The sequence below is a fragment of the Aulonocara sp. 'chitande type north' Nkhata Bay genome, linkage group LG9, assembly GCF_057382095.1.
Source record: "Aulonocara sp. 'chitande type north' Nkhata Bay isolate Kocher_YH1m ecotype deep benthic linkage group LG9, A_spYH_male_GT1.1, whole genome shotgun sequence".
NCBI lineage: Eukaryota > Metazoa > Chordata > Actinopteri > Cichliformes > Cichlidae > Aulonocara > Aulonocara sp. 'chitande type north' Nkhata Bay.
The window spans coordinates 34494490-34514256 of NC_141352.1; the positions used below are offsets into that span (position 1 = coordinate 34494490).

The window sequence follows — 19767 nt, forward strand, 5'->3', positions numbered from 1 at the left end:
GATTTCTCTTACACACAAGTCTGCACTCACACACGGGCGAGCGATTCTACTGTTATCCAACTGATGGTCCATTCAAATTAAAATGAACCTCCATCACGCTAATAGGGGGAGCGGAGAACAAAGCGCGGGCTCTCTGCAGTCAGCAAGAATAGCAGGAGATTATCACCGCTATCGTCAGAGCTATTATCATTAAACCAAGTTGCCACTCTCCCTTTCCGCTGCAAACCAACAGGCCGCGTGAGTTTACTGCTGCACCAGTTTGAATCGGTGCAGAGCCTGTCGCTTTAGTGACAAGGACATGACTGTGATGTGAAAGCACAACAGATGACGAGTCTGATTTCAAGAATTATATCTGGACATTTAGGCAATTATGTGTATTCCTGAAAGCACAGGGCCTAATTTGAACTTAATGATACGTTTAACTCACTGTTGGAGGCATGCAGTATGTGCTGTTCAGAGTTCAAAAGCAATGCTGCAGTTCCATTGCCTCTGTTGACTCATCATCTGATCTGCTTTGTGCTGCAAATTATTTTCAACCCTGTCATCATCTGTATCCGCAGGTATTAATAGGGAGCATACTGAACTTCAATACCGCGGTGCATTTGAAGTAAACGGATATTGAAACCCGACTCATTAGCCTAACGGTGCCATTGTAAGAAATGTAGGTTAGTTTGTTCCCCTTTGGAGTGCTCATCACAAAAGAAACTGTTTGTAAGGATTGTTACCATCTGGTGGTAGCTAGGCTAATTACCAAAGATAAAATTTCTGGCTGTGGAAGAAGCTTTAACAGGCAAGGTGAAGATATGAAGGAAAGAGGTATTCTTTATAGTTACAGCAGCTAATGAGTCAAGCACTGACAAAGCCACTGCCTCATCTACAAGCTCAAAGTAAAGAAGAGGCTTCTATCGCTAGATAGCTAGCTACCTTAGCTATCTTAGCTCTCTTAGCTTAGGAGTTCTCAAACATTTTTGTCACGAGGTATGCTATTTATGAAAAAGCATCATACACAGACATTACTGCTTCAGAGCCACATCTTTTAACCCTCTGAGGCCCACTTTTTTAAATTATCTATCGATCGATAGATCGATAGATAATTTAAAAAAGTGGGCCATTTCTATGGATACACCGTAATAACGTGGGAATGGTTGGTGATATTAAAGTCCTGTTTGTGGCACATTAGTATATGTGAGGGGGCAAACTCCTCAAGATGGGTGGTGACCATGGTGGCCATTTAGAAATTGGCCATCTTGGATACAACTTTTGTTTTTTCAGTAGGAAGAGGGCCATGTGACACATCAAACTTATTGGTAATGTCACAAGAAAAACAATGGTGTGCTTGGTTTCAATGTAACTTTATTCTTTCATGAGTTTCTGACCACTTATAAAATGTGTTCAGTGTGCTGCCCATTGTGTTGGATTGTCAATGCAACCCTCTTCTCCCACTCTTCACACTCTGATAGCAACACCGCAGGAGAAATGCCAGCACAGGCATCCAGCATCCGTAGTTTCAGGTGCTGCACATCTCGTATCTTCACACCATAGACAATTGCCTTCAGATGACCCCAAAGATAAAAGTCTAAGGGGGTCAGATCGGGAGACCTTGGGGGCCATTCAACTGGCCCACGACGACCAATCCACTTTCCAGGAAACTGTTCATCTAGGAATGCTCGGACCTGGCACCCATAATGTGGTGGTGCACCATCTTGCTGGAAAAACTCAGGGAACGTGCCAGCTTCAGTGCATAAAGAGGGAAACACATCATCATGTAGCAATTTCACATATCCAGTGGCCTTGAGGTTTCCATTGATGAAGAATGGACCCACTATCGTTGTACCCCATATACCACACCAAACCATCACTTTTGTTGTTCCAACAGTCTTGGAGGGATCCATCCAATGTGGGTTAGTGTCAGACCAATAGCGGTGGTTTTGTTTGTTAACTTCACCATTCACATAAAAGTTTGCCTCATCACTGAACAAAATCTTCTGCGTGAACTGAGGGTCCTGTTCCAATTTTTGTTTTGTCCATTCTGCAAATTCTGTGCGCCGATCTGGGTCATCCTCGTTGAGATGCTGCAGTAGCTGGAGTTTGTAAGGGAGCCATTTGTGAGTAGCTAATATCTGCCGAAGGGATGTTCGACTAATGCCACTCTCCAGTGACATGCGGGGAGTGCTACGCTGTGAGCTCTTGCTGAATGAAGCTAGGACAGCCACTGATGTTTCCTCATTAGTGGCAGTTTTCTTGCATCCACATTTTGGCAAATCCAACACTGAACCAGTTTCATGAAACTTAGCAAGTAGTTTGCTAACTGTAGCATGGGAGATGGGTGGTCTCGTAGGGTGTCTTGCATTGAAATCTGCTGCAATGACCCGGTTACTGCGTTTACCAGATATCAACACAATTTCGATCCGCTCCTCATGTGTTAACCTCTTTGACATGTCAATGGCTGTGAACAAAGAGAAACTTGTAAATAACTCATGAAAGAATAAAGTTACGTTGAAACCAAGCACACCATTGTTTTTCTTGTGACATTACCAATAAGTTTGATGTGTCACATGGCCCTCTTCCTATTGAAAAAACAAAAGCTGTATCCAAGATGGCCGACTTCTAAATGGCCACCATGGTCACCACCCATCTTGAGGAGTTTGCCCCCTCACATATACTAATGTGCCACAAACAGGACTTTAATATCACCAACCATTCCCATGTTATTACGGTGTATCCATATAAATGGCCCACCCTGTATATATATACACACACACACACAGTAATGATGCTACTGACATCTTCAAATGTATATTCATTTTTTCTTTAATTCATTGGAAATTCTTTTGAGTGGCGTATTTGGAAAAAAAAAAAGAAATACTCAGAATTTATAACGTTGTCTCAAATGTCTTTAATGCTTGGAAACTAATAGCCTTTTCTGATGGCAGCAAATCAATTGATTATCTCACTCCTTGAGATACCAGCGAGTAATAGATTTTAAGTGGTTCCATATTTGTCTTTGGTAATTAGGCCTTAACTAAAGTACATTTACAAATATCTAATTATATATTCGACAATGACAACTATACTATATGTTCTTTGTTACGCACTGATAAAATAAACTGTTTTCTTGATCATATCTGAAAAATGATGCGTCAAGTGATTTAGAAACGGTGTAATCGCCACAGTCTTTTGAGCACAGTGGCTCCATACAGCAGAGCAGCTCCAAACATGCACCAATAAGACAATTAAATACGATTCTTCATTTTCAGCTGTGGATGCGAGTATTAAAGGGTGTCTGAATCTTGGTGTTAGATCTGTGATGGAGTGGGAGGGAGCTGTTTAGGGTCTACCTCGCCTCTTGCATGACGTCAGTTGGGTTTGATTCTGGCCCCACCGCAACCCTGCTCGGATAAGACGTCAAAAACATGGATGGAAAAAGATGAATAAAGAACATCAGCAGATATATAGATCAGAATTTTTTGCTCTCCTAAAATGGGTTTCAGCCCCATCGGTCTAATTTGTTTTCCCCTGAAGCATCTCTGCAACGGATTTGGCGAATCAAACATGTATTCCACAGAGAGAGACAGAGAGAGCGAGAGGAAAAGAAAACCTGAAAGAGAAACAAGAGCAACAGAGGAAGGGATGAGAGTGTAAAGATAGATGCTATCCGACGGAGATATCATAGAATCCACTGATTACACTGCAGTAAATAATAAACAGCGATCGCATCCTGATTGATGTACATCTGTTGTTGCACTGAATATTTGCCCAGCAAGCATCCGATAGAGTTGCAGACTGTGTTGTGTGACTGTTTAGCCTATATGGAATAATGATGATGACTATTTAGACTTTTAATAAAGCATTCATATTTAACTTTTACCTAATCTATGTCTCTTGATCGTGTTCTGAGAATAAATCAATAAACAGTACTATGAACAGCAGGCATGGGGCTCAGGTGAATGAGAGAATGAAGAGAACACGAGGAGTGCGACACACACACATGAGACACCAAACAAGCAACTGGAGAGATGAAGAAGAGGAGAGGATCAGGTAGGTGCAAAGTTATCACAGTTTATCCCAGCTCCAGTGTGTCACAGTTCAATAGCAGGTATGAGACCAGGTGGAACAAAGCATGGATGGCATACAATCCAGCATATGGCAGGTTCATCAACATCGAGCTTCTCACTTTTCTAGTTGTTTTACACTGGCTGTAAGTGTTTCTGGTTTGATGATGAGGGACCCAGCCTACATAACCAGTACCTTTTGATAGATCACAGTGTTTCACTTTATATTCCTTTAACTTTAAAATGGGGCAATCTGCACAGAAACAACACAACCACACTGTATAAGTGAGTCTAAAAAGGAAGACAGCGTTTTTTTCCACTACTGTTATTTTAGTAAATAATTTTTCTGGTATAGTTTTAAAAAATCTTATTTCTAATCATATTACATAAATGATTACAGATTAAGCAATTTATTACTTTACCTCACCTAGATCAGCGGTCCCCAACCTCCGGGCCATGGACTGGTACCGGTCCGTGAGTCGTTTGGTACCAGGCTGCTAGAGTTGAGGCTCAGGTATGAAATTTATGGTTTTCAGGGTTTTTATTGCTATTTTTTAAAAATAATTTTTATTGTTATCTCGGTTTCCCTGGGTCTTTTCCTCTGTGTTATTTTGTTGTATTTATCCACGACACCTTAAAAGCTGGTCCGTGAAAATATTGTTGGACATAAACCGACCCAACCAAAAAAGGTTGGGGACCGCTGATGCACGACTATTTGAACATGCCATGGTTTTAAAAAGAGACAAATAAGTACAGGACTAAAAGATTTTTAATAAATGAACTGTTTCTTTTCATTATTAATTCGAGAAAAAGACTGGAAAAGCAGCTGTACGATAAAGGCGTTTTTTACTGGTTTTACTGCTGCTTTCAGTGACTTACAGAGTATACCTTATGTCTATTATGTCTAAATATAGAATGGTGGGTATGTAGGTCCATGTGGGCCAACATTTGAGGCACTCTTAACCCGCAGATATCCTCTCTTTTTGTCCTTTACGCAAGGCAACATTTGTAGCCTGAGGTGCCACACACCCTTCACCAACAGCTCCGGCCCCAAAGCGCCACTGTCAGTGAGGTAGCGGAGGGGGTGGGGATGAAATTCTCCATCACGCCAAAGCCCATCCAAGCAGACCAATGCCAAAGCGCCGTGTGTGTACAAACAATTCAACTGAATCTGACTGGATGTATACTCAGGCCTTATCTGGGCAAAGCCAAATACTCTCTGAGCTATCAAAGGTAATGGATGAGTGATTGGAACTCTAAGTTTTTCGGGCAAATGCAAACACATCTATTACGCTCCACCACTTCAAGCTGTACAAATCAAAATCGGGGCAGCAAGAAGGAAAAATAAACTACACAGCATGTGACTGTTAGGAAACTTGGAAAAAACATCATTTTGCATATCGCACCGATCAGCCTGCAGGTCTAAAACTCTAACTCGGCCAACCCTGCGGCGATGCAACATCAGACACACTTAATGCAGGGAAAGATTTTTTTCTAAATACCTTTCAAAGGATTTGCAAGATAAGCCTGTCGGTCTCTCCTAGAAGGGGCCCCTAAAGGATCCTGGAATCGATGGATGGGAGAGGGATTTACTGTAGGGCAAAGAGGGGGAAAAATGTTATTTAATGCTTGCATGTGAGCAGAATAATGAAGCGGCGAGGATATTCGCATATGCGCTCATCATTATCAGTGCTCCTAATCTGCCATTAAGCAATTCCATCAGCTACAGGGATCTAATATTCACTGCAAAAAGAGCGTATTTATCATTTACTATGAATCAACTGCTATCAGATGTATTTACATAGTGAGGAAGGAGTGTAAAAACACTCTTGACCCCTCATGCAGAGAGAAGTAAAAAATATCAGTGGTAGAAAATATTCTGTACACAGGCACAGTGACTGAGCTAATCATTCAGGCCTCGCTACTACAGCATTTCCCATAATGCTTACCACTTATCATATAATGCACTAATCCAATAAGGATGTATGGCATCATCCTCGGGTTATTACAAAAACAGATAACGGAACAAAAAAACCAACCATGATCGTATTAAAGGGATCACACTGTTTAAGTTTAAAAATGCTCATCCAGATTAGCAGCTTACTACATCCAAGGTCCAGGCTAAAACTGCACTTTGTCTTAAGTTATCATCTTGGACTAGTTTTAAATGAATTACAGACTGTTTGCAGTTCTGCGCTATCGGCCACATTCATCATCCAAGATGGCGTCAGCTACCTTTAAATCCTGCAGTGTATAAATAATAAAGCTCGAGCGTAACCGTGCGTTAAAGTAAAGTAGTTTGCTTCTACACAGCTATAAATTCCAACAGTCTCCTGTTTCAGCTAGCATGGCCAAAACTACTGACCACCTATTAGCTTTAGATTCAGTGTTTTAGCACAACACTGTGTACAAGGTCAGCAAGTGCGTTTTTGACATCTTTCTTACAGCCCTTCATTCTTTGCACCCATTAACATTAAAACCTGACAGTCTGTAACATTTTTTCAGCAACATCATGAAGTTAATGCTAGTTAGCTTAGCTAGCTACAGCAAAACTGATAAATACAAACTAGAATCAAGAAGCTAGCTTTGTTTATTGATATCTAAAATCAGCCGTTTCAAGTGGTAAATCATACAGTGGTCAAGAGCAGAAGAACTGGAAAATATTTCATGCTAGCTCGCTAAGAAAATTCAGACTTTGCCTTCCCAAGCTGCTAACACCCACAACAAAAACCTACAAATGATGAAAAGCAGTGATTGTAGTCACCACCTCAGCCCAAATTGGTGAAGCAAGGTTAGGACAAGTTTCTTAGAGAACAGGCCGTGCAACAACATCTCTCCGCACACTGAGAACTCTTTTGGAGGTTGTTAAAAGGTGTAGCTTTCTCTCCGACCTCGGGAGAGAGCCCTCAGGAGAGGTTCTCTTGTAAAACGCTCCATCTTATTAATGGAAATAAATGCCGTTAGTGCCCCACCCCTCTTCCCCCACCCCCCCACCACTCCAGCAGTAAGACGTGTCTATTCTTGGCTAAAGTCTCCTTCATTAACGTTATCTCAAATAGGCACCGAGTCTGATGGCTAGAGGAGGGACGGCAAGCGGCTAAGCTGCTTCATCCAATTTCATTATTCCATATGAGGCGGGGTATCAGTGTTAACTTTGCTATGTCAGCAAAGCACACGAGGCAGTTGTGCTGTTGTGTGGCTGAAGCATGACATAAGGCGAGAGGTGCCAGCAGCGCACGCTTTGCCAGCTGATCAGATGCTGACAAAGGCCATTCACGTGTTTGTGAGTTTTAATATCCAAATGCACTCGAATGGCGAGCGAACACATTTCAAGGCTGACTTGCTGTATTTTGGACCGAGTTGGTAAAACAGCACAAAGCTTTTTTTGGAGCCCATATCCTAGCACCTTCTTCAGCTATTTTCTGCTTATGAAATATTTCCCTTTTCATAGCAGCAGCTACCGTGCTGTGAATACGCACATGAAGCTGGAGGACAACAATAACAGTGTGTGTGCTTCAGGGAAGAGGGAGAGAGAGAGGGAGACAGAAACTGAAAGGAAAAGACATGAAAGAAAGGAAGAAAGGGAGAGGAGGGATGAAGAAAGCGTGAAACTGTGGACCGTCAAATGATCTGGCCTCTCTCCAGGCATGATGACTCAGGGATGATGGCACAGTTAGAGCTAATTAGGATCATAAACTGGAGAAATGTTTTGCCACCATGATGTGTGGGGTGCTTCCACACTATTGGCAGGACTTCGCATTAGATGTGAGAGCTAGTCTTGATGGCATGATAAAATAATAATAACAGCGATGATAAGACACAAAAAATCCACTGCCATGAATTAAAAACTTGAAATTTTTAGGTGAGCGAATCTAGTTCAGAATTACCAGACTCAGTTTAGTGAAATGTAACCACACTACAGCTCTGTTTCTGTTTGACTTTGGCAGTCACAATGTAAGAACAAGCATGAAAAGTGCATTTTGGTTGACATTTGGAGTAAATCGAGTGCGTAATTTTGCTATTAGAAATGCAATTTCTTTGCATTTTACAGCTCTGTCTTCACACTAAAACCCTTCTATACAGTCCAGCTGCCACAATCCAGATAAGATGAGAGGAGGTGATAAAAACAGCTTTCCATATAACTGTGAAGGTTGTTAGAGATACCAGCTGCATGAAGAATACACCTCATCTACATGTTGTATTGGATGAAAAAGCTAATGTTAGTTACTGTTCCTCTAAAACCTTAAGTAGGAAAGATGAGATAGTATTCTTTATCTTAAATATCAATGCAACAAAAATGCTAAATATTTTTTAAAAACCAAATTATTACCATGTAAACAAGCTGAAAATTAAATATATTTATATATATGTGGTTTTGGTTCATGATATAAATGAAACTGGTATCAGGATGATTTCAAAGGTAGGAAGGTCAATAAAATTTCCCCCTTTTTCATTTTTCTTTTTTTTTTGTCTTGTTCTCAGCTGCAAACTCTACAAGGTCCATCTGAAGACAGAAAAATAAGACCTGCCGTCATGTTAACGGCAAAGAAACGGAAACTGCCTGAAAGCAGAGACAGAAAACAAACGATCAAATGTTTAAAACTGTGACCCTTTTTTCATTCTGCATTATTGTACGATCTAAATGCCTTCGGTTTTTGGATTTCTGGTTAGGAAAAACAAGATGCTTAACAATATCGCGCTGTGCCTTGGGAAACCATGGCAGCGTTTTGTCTTTAGTTTGCAGCCAAAATGAATATTGACTCAACAAAAACATAAAAAAAAACATTCAAAGCACACATACACACACACAGTGGAAAAAAAAAGATGTCTGAATTGTTCCTTTAAATTGTAATCCCTACTCTTACTGGATAAACAAATCACCAGCTTGTTGCTCCCAAAGCATCGCACATGTTCCCTTGTTAAAAGCTCTCTCATCGATCTAACGTGCATCTCAAAACATACACAATAGTTACACTATTGCTCGGCTGTTGCTCACATCTGGCATCAGCCCAACAGCAGCAGCAGCAACAACAACAACAAAAACTTGCTTGACAGTTGCTACGAGACATCCAAACTCTCTTTTACACAACAGGCTCTCTCATGTTGCGTTGTTTTGTGGACTGCAGACGCACACACACTGACGGGAAGCGATAATGCCGCCGAGTTGCCGTGCCACATCTGTGTTTATGAAGACTGACAGCTCCCCGCGAACGGCGACATGTACCGGGCACACAGGCGACAAGAACACACACACACGCGTGCACGCAAACAAATTAACACACACAGAGGCATCACTCTGGAGCGCAATTTCCATCAGAGCGGCACACGCGCATTAGTGGCATGCAGTGTAACCAGCTCTCAAATGTCTCCACCAAAGTAGTCATTGTTGTGAAAGCTCTTGTGGACAGGCTGATGAAGCGTAACACATGACTAACTCAATTAAACTGTGTTTTTGTTGTCATAGCAACAAGTGCAACAAGGTATTTGCAATGAGTAATACCCTTATCTTTCCAACTGTGGGAGTCATCAAACAACAGGCTAATTAACTTAAGTGTCACCTTCTGCATTTTTTAAATCTGCATCTGTGCTTTTGATACTTGTTCTGATTCATTCTCTCCGCAGGCTGACTGAGGCAGCTCTTGCACTCCGCGTGTTATTGAGACATTTCGCCATGAAATTTGTTTTCTGGCCCTGAACTTTAAGTACAATTTCTCACTGCCGAGCTCCAAAAAAGCCAAGAGGGACTATTACCAGATAATTACTAATTATGCTAATGTGCTAAAGTTGTGCTATTCCTTTTCCTTGGTCATTTTATCAGCTGTCCTCAAGAGACCACAATGAGTAGTAATAACCTTTTTTTTCCCCAGCCCCCTCCTCCGCCCACCAGCTAAACGCTCAGTCAGCTAGAGGACGCCGTGTCCTAAACCGCAGACTCCTCCGCCGCTACCCTTAATCAGGAAGTGCCTGTAAATTCGCAGAGCCATGCGTGCGCACACCGCAGAACACGGCGCCGCTTCCATCGGCACTGACCTTCATTAACCTCATAAATGCCAGCGGTGTTTCTGTTGCAGCTCTTAATGCAGTTATCAGCACAAACACAAACAAATGTGACAGAAGTGTTTCAGGAATAAAACTAGTGCTTTTCATCTGTGAAACAAACCTCTCTCTCTTTCACACACACACACACACACACACACACACACACACACACACACACACACACACGCACACACACACACACACACACTGTGTGACATTGGGCTATCCCAACATGGAAACCAAGCACCAATAACTGCATTCCTCAACCAGAAACCTTCCCACTCCTGATGACAATGACCCTACACCAGGAAACTGGTGCAAGGTGTGCATTGGCTCAGGTCCTCTCTGTGTTACCGCAGAGTGAGTTTATTTATCAGTGGATTCTGCATGTGAATGTAGGCCAATGCAGAGACCATACTGCAACTGTTACAATGCATGTGTGCATGACGGGGACAGTTACGCTAACATTAAACAATGATCTGAATGAATGCTGATTAAAACACTGTCATCGTCCTTAAAGGTCTCTCACACATCACTGCAGACTCGGCATGCTTGGACCACTTTCACTATTCCAACTTAAATGTAATCATTTTTTTAGCCAGATTTACTATTGAGCATTACGACTGTTTTTTCTTTTTCTTCTATTATTACTCACATTGAGCTTTTTTATTTTTTATTCTCAAAGACAGCATGAGCATCCTGGATTCTATTTAAAAGGAACCTTCGATTTATATATACTTGCTTTTTCTATAATTTATATGCTGCTTAAAAAAGAAAAAACTTGCAGTTTTGTTATGGGTGGGGGTGGAAGGGGTGGGGCTTATTTGACAGATGTTGGTAGGGAGGCAAACAGCAAATGACAGGAGAAAAATGGACATGACATTCAACATGTGTCCGTGCAGCTGGAATTAGCGGCAAGATGTAAACAACGCATAAAAAATGAAGAGTTGCAAACAGAGTCTCCAAAGTATATGAAGTTCAAAGCCAAATCTGGAAGATTTGCAAGGTGTACGAGGTTTAGCATGAACACAAGTCAACAAAAAAGCTCCAAGTGATCAGTCATAAGCAGTAAAGACCTTAAAGGACAGTGCAGCAAATAACAGCTACGAAGAATCGTGTTTCCTACAAAGCAATAAAGGCAAAACAGGTAAAGGTACTATATCTAAGACAAACAACACTGACAGACAGTGGGCTAGTGTGGTTACGTAATTCAATTAAAGCAAAGGCTGTTTTGTGTGCATTTTGTATACCGTCTATGAATCTTCAAATACTGCTAACGCTTCTATCACAACTGTGAAAACACAGCTTGTTCTCTCCGACAGGCTGCAACACATCTTCTTTAATCTCAGAGCTATTTTGGTCATTCCGAAATACATTCCAATACAAGAATGTTTGGTTTTCTTCCAGTAGCATCAGTTACTAGCACTAGCAGACAGTAATATTACTGGTCTGCACAGATACCTGGCTGATTAAACCAGTGCAGATGCAAAGTTCTTCAAATTTGTGAAATCGTAAAGGACAGTCTGCTCTGAGTCTGTGCCCCCTCTTCTTGACCTCTGCCCCTCAACTCAGCGGCGCCTCTATCACCACCGTTAGCGCTGAAAGGGAAGCGGGATGATACGGTACAGCCAGGAATTCCACTCACTCTTCCCTCCCTCTGCTTGGTGAGATGTCAGATAGTCACAGAGGATCACTGGGTGGGTGGGAGAGTGGGGGGAGAGGGTGTTTTATGTTGATTGACCCAGCCGCCGAGCTAATGTTTACTTGCGCCTCTCCAGAACGGAGATGTTCAAATGCGTGTAAACCCTCGCATCCCTCCACCTCAACTTTCACCGCCGCCACGGCAGCCCACACTCGAGTCGTCTGTCGCCGTCGCCAGCTCACCAGGAAGCAAAGCGTAAGCAGTAATTGCTATATAAATTATGTTACACTCTGTGTTTTTCACATTTCCCCCCTCGGCGCTCTTGATGATACGCTGATATACTGTACTGAGAGTGCAGGGTGATAAGTGTGGCTGTAAAAAAAAATAATGTTGGCCAATAAATCTCGGCGGTGCTTATTTTTGTCTGTAAGAAAGGCACACTGTGGATAAAAGAGCAAGAATATGCTGCACATATGCCGCGGTTTAACAAGGTCACGTCGTACAGATGACTGACAGGCGGGAATCTACAGGCAGATTTGTCAAAAATCAGGGGAGTGCATCATTCACCCAGATGTGCACGACTGTATTTGTGCAACTGACGTCCCTTTAGGGACACAGAGCTCACGGCTGTGACTAATTAAGAGGCAGATCCTCTGTGTGTCCACGAGTCCATCTGAGGGGGATAACTCTGCTCACACTGTGCTTAAAGAACAGCAAAAAAACCAAAAAAAAAACAGCGAGTGAGGTGTACATCTGCACAACACCGAGCTGACAGGAGTGCTGGAACCAGAACAATCTGAGGAGGCGGCGGCTGTCAAACAGCAGCTGAAAAAGCAGCTGATGGATTCAGTAAGGTGTGTGATTTTTAGGAAATCTGAGCAGGAGCAGTGAGGGCCGCCTGCTAAAAAGATGTTAGCAAATACATCCCCAGGCTGTAATCTTCACTCTTTACTTATTTATCCTGCCCATCCAAAAGAAATGAGCAAACACACCCAAAAAAGAAAAACAAAAAAAGGAGTCTGATGGAAAAAGAAATTAATCGAAGTTGCTGAATCTGCTTAGAACCTTTTGAATACACACGCAGGTTTTAGTCCATCTACAAATAATCTGCAGCCTTTTCAAGGGATTAAGCCACAAATGCAACCAAATAATCCCTCAGTGATTTATTGATTTATTGATTTATTTTCCTTAAAGTCTATACACATAATTGTGTGGAAATCTCGAGATGATGCTCGGCTGGCATTTGAGATGAAAGATGACGATGATCGGTTAAAAAAAAATGGAAGCTGGAACCCTTCAGTCTGACACTGGGCTTTTATTTTGACAGTTTTATGAAACGTTTAAATTTGAATACAAGCGTCAAGACAGGAAGAGCAGAAGAGTCAGCGGCCATCAGCGCGTCCCGAAGCCACAGTTCATTTACAGCCGGCCCCTGAACTGGCCCCTAATGTCCCGTGTTATCAGAATGAATCAGCAGAGCTGATAAATTAGCTGCTCGGAAATACACGCAGCGAGGGCCTGTCAGCTAATGTGCGCGCGCGCTTGTGTGATACTCATATGCAATGCTTAATGTTGTGGAACCAATTCTGTCGTTTTCCATTATGTAAATACATTTGCCTCAGCACTATATTTTATGTATTGTCTCCCTTGTCTCAATTACTTGGGCTATTAAAAATCAAGAGGTTATGGAAATGAGATGCAGTTGTCTGTTTTGTAGTTTGATGACAAGTGCAAAGTGTTTATGAAAGCTCGTTATGCATTCAATTGCAGTCGGATACGTCAACACGCTCCGAGCGTTCATCCATATTCCACAATGCAATGGGGTGGCACGTCAGTGTCTTCAAGCATAAACAACACAAACGGTCGTGTTATCATCTGTTATGCGTATAAATAAATAAAAATAAATATTGCTTAAATCTTCCTCCTCCTTTTTTATGGAGATGGCAGAAAAAGAGGAGGTGAACAAAAAGCAAAGAGTTTGAGGCCTGTGCCAGAGCAAACAAGTGCTCGGTGATTCAGTTCAGTATTAATTAGCCAAATAAGAATACCTGAGGAAATAACCGGCGAGGTTTTTATTTTTCTTCTTCTAAAGAATCAAAGCATTCCCTGACATATCAATAATAGCTCCTTTCTTGATCTTTCAAAATGTCACTTTGCAGCTCTTTTCCCTCTGTGAAGTGCAGCACGAAGGAAGTTGGGATAAAATTACTCAGCAATCACGGATTAATTTTAGCAGCGAGCAATGCTGCGTTTTCACTTGTGACCACTTTTCTTGTTTTTTTCTTTTTTTAAAAAAGCAGGAATGCAAAGTCTCAAAGTGAGAGGTGCTGAGGTGGAAATGTTTCATCAGCCAGAGTGCTGTGAATTGTATTATTTTTATTTATTTAATTTTTTTGCATCATATACATAATATTTCACAAAGGTAAGAGTGTCACTGGCAGAGAGGATGCAGGGCATTTAAAACACACAAGGGATTTGTTTACCATGAACCCCCGTCAGCATCCATTACAGCACGGCTGCAGGGACAGGCGCTGAGCCTTAGGAAAAAAAATCCTCACTGTTATTATGTTTCAGTCACTGGAAATCAGCATGCTTTTCTGTTTTCATTACACATATAATTGGCTGTTTTACAGTTTGTCTCCAATTGTTAATCCACTGATTTCTTCATTAGAAGCTCCATAAAAGGAGGCTGGAATCTTAGAATTAGAAACAGGCACAAATAAAAAATATCAAGACAAAAAAAACAAAGAAATATTATTTTGAAGGGCCAGATAAAATAATTGTAGGTCCCTGCTCCTTTTGTCTCCCTGTTGCAGGCCCATAACTGAGTCCTAAACTTGAGGCTTCTCTGTGTAGCAGTACAGCAGTGCAGTTTTAGCCTCTAATGGGTGAAAATTCTGTTTAGATGAGACAACAGGGGAAAAAAAGGAAAAGGACAAAAAAAATGTGAATTATTGGGATTTTGCAGTGTTTTCCAGCGTGGAGGAGGATGCTCTTTAATTATGCTACATTTTGAATATTTAAACTTACTGACAAGAACTGATGTGGCAATCTAACTGAAATTATGGAAGAAATCAGTGAGGACAGGATTCATGTGTATGCGCTGCTTAAAAAAACAAACAAATGAAGAAATCAGTGTTAAATATTGACAGCAGCCGTTCTGTCTACCGGAGAGCACGTTTAAAGCTCCATAAGAGCGAAATAATACTTTCATTCATTAGGTATAAGACACAACGAAGGCTCTGCGAGGACGACGCACGCAGCGGCAACTAAACTTTACACGAGAAAGGCGATTTAAAGCCGCCGTCTCCTCCTAAACAGAGATCACGTTTTTTTTTTCTTCAGTCACATTTCAAATATGCACTATTATCCAAAGCCGCCGTTATCGGAGCAGGAGCAGCAGCGAGGTGCAGGCTCCACCGGGCTGCCGCCTGTGCGCTCCGATGCTCCGCCAAGGTGCGCACGACCTCTGGAGAGAAAGCCAAAAAAAGAAGAAAAAAGAAAAAAGGAAACAAGTGGTCTAAAGTTTCTTTTCCGTTCTTTCTGTTTGCTTTTACCTTTTCTCTTGGATCGCCTCCTCCTCCTCCTTCTCAGCTTGCATTTCACCTGGCCGCCCTGAGCCCCCGACGCGCGGCTGTTGTTTCCAAGTACGGATGCCATCAGCGCAGACCTTTGGAGCGAGGCGCAGGGATAACTTGAACTCGGCGGCTCGATTCTCCTTTGTACTTGTCTGGCGTCAGCCTCCGTTGCTCTCTGATTGCGCTGCGTCCTCGGCTTTGACGAACACTCGGACTATATTTTCGGCTCTTCTTCTTTTTTATCCCTTCAAACCAGGGAGAGGAGCTTCGCGTCTCGCTGTTCCTGTATCACCTCAGAAACTCCAGCTCGCCTCCAGCTCATAGAGAGACTGTGTTCGCAGCGCAGCGTGGCAGCTCTCAGCAGCACTGATCCCGGCTGCTTCGCTCCTCTCAGCCAGTTTTTGCCGCGCCTCTGCAGAAATTTTGGCATCAGCCACTTTGAATTCAATCATGCAGGACGCCTATCTATTTGCTGCCGAGTTTTCTAATTAGGGTCCAATCCTGGCTGTCTGGGAGGTGTGACATCACCAGCGACACCCACCAGCTCACACCCCTTCTTCACCCAGTGCTGTTTTAAAAACGTTTCGTCTCATTCCACTTTTTTACTTCACTTTTTTTTTTACATGGCAGGGGAACTGTGTTCTTCTCAAGGAGGGGAAGGGGTCAAAGGTCAGGCAAGGATAGGACGTTTACCATCACCAAAGTACCAAATGTGGTCTTCTGCTTCATATACTGCCTGCTGCAAACCCAGTCACCACTAACTTGAGGCTCAAAGGAGAGACAGGGATGCAGAATGAGATGAGTGCTTCTCCTTTCTCTCCTTGTACAGTTGTGTTTGTCTTGCAGGATTTAGGATTTGCAATCTTCTTGTGGGATTAATGTTCTGAAATAAATTCCCTCTCTGTGGTCTGAAGTCATAGATGTCCATGGAGGAAGATTATTCTCAGACGCATTGCTCAGCTGTCTTTTCAAAGGCATCTTTAACGGACTTTTTTTTTTCACGTAGGTCTTACGAAACGTATTTTATTCTGAAAATCCTGTTTTGACTTTTGCAGGTGACCTTCATCACACATGGCAAAAACTCTTAACGGTGTGTTGTATTCGTAAAGTTTGAAGATTGTGACATTTTGGCATTATTGTGTGAAAGCGCGGTGTGAAGGCTTTCACAAAGCATTTGTGGTTTACCTAGCTGCAGGTAATTGTTTTATTCCCCCGGCCTCTGCAGCAGAAGGTCAGGTGTGCGTTGGGAGGAGGCGCTATGGTACTGCCAGACACATTCAGGAGCTCGGAATAAATGCAGGTTTGTTAAGCCCTAATCAAGAATGCATTAAGCTTGTACAGCTGTTTCTTTTTTCTTTTCTTTTTTTTTTTTTTACAGTTGGTGAATAAATAAAAGAGAGTGATATTTAATACCTAACAAAACATAGCCTGCTGTTGCCTTGATTTTTCCCCCCAAAAGACCCCCTTTACCTTCACAGGGCCCCAGCCGCTTTAGTTTTTATGATAAGAAAAAGAAAAAGCAGTGCTTTTGCTGAAGAACCAGCATGACACGTTTGCTGATGTCAGATTGAAAAGTCACTTTGAGGCTTTGTTGTTGGGTGGAAACATTTCCTCCCAGCCTCAGGGGCAGGGAGAAAGAGAGAGAGAGAAAGAACGAGAGCGAGGGTGCCGGGGCCGTCCGCCAGGCTGCAGTCTGCCCTCAGGACGCCCACAAATATCCATGTAAATTGCAGTTTAAGAGAAATCAATATAAGTGACAAGTTGCCAATGCCACTATCTGGGGCAGTAATGAAGGTGTGCTGGCGGGGGGGCTGGAAAATACACAGATAACAGCAAACTGGCTGAGTGGGGTGGAGGTACAGGTTAGAGGAAAGTGTGTGTGCACAGACACACATGCACAGCAAGGTCAGTAAGTGATGGATGCAAAGAACCACTAACTAACCTGGTTATCTTTATGTTCAACAGTACCTATGGCTGTACTACCTCAGTGCTCTACAAACACTATATAGCAACATGTTTCTTTAACTGTAGTCTACTTGATTGGTGAGAATTGAGCCCGATAGATTGTAAAAAAGATAAAATCCGTTAGATATCAGTAACAATTACTTTTTTAAAGGTTGTATCTATGACATAAATGTTAAAATACAAGCAGCAGGAGACAATATTATTAAATTTATCTGATTATTTATCTCCATTAATTGACTGTTCTGTATCTATAAAACTGTTTACACTGTTCTATTGAAACACGCGTGCACACACACACACACACACACACACACACACACATGTTCCCAGATATTCAGGAGAAATTTTAAAGGTACAGGAAATCCTTCTTTTAAGGGTATTTAATTTCCTACTCACCTTAAGCCTCACCTCTTGAACTGAAGTCAGTCTCTAACACACAAAAACACGCAAAAACATATTTATTTATTCTTAATATTGCAAGAATTACTTCTTGTCAGTGACCTCTCCATCTCTGAATAGCTGACAGCAATCCAGCTAAAGAACCACAACAGTTGGTTATAAGCTAATATTATCTCACCTAATGTTGGGCTTGAGTGTCCTAAAAATCACACTTTCTCTCTGATAGGTTAATTAAATAGGTTAATTACATACTCATATGAGTTTATTCACCAAGTATCTGAGTTCAGCAATGTTAGAGCCACTTTACAGTTTCACAAACAATGGCTAACAGAGGCTAACACTGGCAAAAACAGCATCTAAAAGAGGCTAACGTGAACAAAAATAGCAGCTAACAGAGGCTAACATGAACAAAAACATCAGCTAAAATAGGCTAACATGAACAAAAACAGCAGCTAAAAGAGGCTAACATTAACATAAACAGTAGCTAAAAGAGGCTAACATTAACATAAACAGTAGCTAAAAGAGGCTAACATGAACAAAAACAGCAGCTAAAAGAGGCTAAAATGAACATAAACAGCAGCTAAAAGAGGCTAACATGAACAAAAACAGCAGCTAATAGAGGCTAACATAAACAAAAACAGCAGCTAAAAGAGGCTAACATGAACATAAACAGCAGCTAAAAGAGGCTAACATGAACAAAAACAGCAGCTAACAGAGGCTAGCTCTGATAACACTGCAACTAACAGTTGCTAACAGCAGCTTAAAAAGCCTAACAGTTCCTAATTTTGGCAAGGTTATCCTTTAAAAATCACCTCAGTTTTGCTATAGAACAGAAGTGTTCTTCACTGAGTTTTCAACTGGTATCAGAGTCCTTTCACAAAGATTTACAGCCTCGTTCAGAGCAAATAGGCGTGGAAACATACTTACAGCTGATGTTAACAGTGAACTGACAGCTTACACTCACTAAAGATGAATGGCGCCCAGAGTTGTTTGTTCTGCAGTAGGCACTATAACTAGGATTATGCACTTGAATTGGGAGGGGTACACAGCTCAGTTGACTGCAATCTACAATCTACTGACATCTAGTCGTGAGCAGTGTTGGTCAAGTTACTTGAAAAAAGTAATTAATTACCTAGTTACTTAGTTACTTAGTTACTTTTTAAAAACACGATTTACAACCTGAATAAGTAATAAAGCGATAGCTCTTTCTGCCCAATTCTACTTTTTCTACATAATCCATCATACAAAATGTAATCAAATGGAAAGGTCCCCTTTTAAAACTTGTTTTATTAGTTTTAATCTTTTAACTTTATGCATCAAGCAAAAATTTAATTATATGCAACATTCTCTGACTGGAAGAAATTTGTTTAATATTTAAACCTATTTTCTGCACATTCCAGCACATAAAATAAAATATGTTTTCTGTTTACACTCACTCTTTCAAACAGATGCAAGTAAAACACAGCAGAAAATAAATAACATCAAAGACTAGCGGTCCTTTTGCTCTATTTTCACCTGTAAAGCAGGAGCAGGGTAGGCGGAGGTTTACCCTGGTGCAGGTGTGCCGCAGCGGTCAGTGGAAGAATCCACGAGTTTCTCTGTGAGTTTCCCATTACGTCGTAGCGCACTCGGTGCTTGCTCGGAAGTTTAGGGGTTTTTCTTCGCTGTAAAAAGAAGTTTTCTTCCCACGCACAATGGACGCTAATGTTTTTGTCACTTTTTATGCAATCAAACTCAAAGTAAGGTCAGTACTTCCACGATTTAAACGCTGCACGCTCATACTCTCTCCCGCACTCGGTATATTATCCATTGTTGATCTGCACACAGCTGTTGTCACCAACGTGGCACTCGCTTGTCACTGTCAAGAGACGTTCTCGCAAAAAAATCATGGTTTTAGTAACGCAGTAACGCAGCGTTCCTACGGGAAAGTAACGGTAATCTAATTACCGTTTTTACAATAGTAATCCCTTACTTTACTCGTTACTTGAAAAAAGTAATCGGATTACAGTAACGCGTTACAAGTAACGCGTAACTGCCCATCTCTGGTCGTGAGATTTTACAGACTGTACCTTTTTGCTTGAAAGTGAACTTA

The 19767-nt window shown here is 41.7% G+C and overlaps 1 protein-coding gene across 4 annotated transcripts in view; it reads right to left on the reverse strand.

Annotated features, from left to right (window-relative positions):
- adarb2 (adenosine deaminase RNA specific B2 (inactive)) overlaps positions 1-18667 on the reverse strand; it is a 228777-nt gene extending 210110 nt beyond the window's left edge. The window contains exons 1-3 of one of the 4 annotated variants that reach the window (XM_086307243.1): positions 18603-18635; positions 17673-17705; positions 5555-5644 (exon numbers count right to left, since the gene is read on the reverse strand). Coding sequence is in view for 2 of the 4 variants with exons in the window: in XM_086307240.1 (XP_086163366.1) it covers positions 5555-5644; positions 15291-15393 (193 nt within the window). In the remaining 2 variants the exon portion in view is untranslated. Of the gene's footprint in view, positions 1-5554; positions 5645-15290; positions 16759-17672; positions 17706-18602 lie in introns of those variants that run through there. The other 3 variants (XM_086307240.1, XM_086307244.1, XM_086307242.1) reach the window with 3 other exon arrangements.
- Between the last annotated feature and the right edge of the window lie 1100 nt (positions 18668-19767).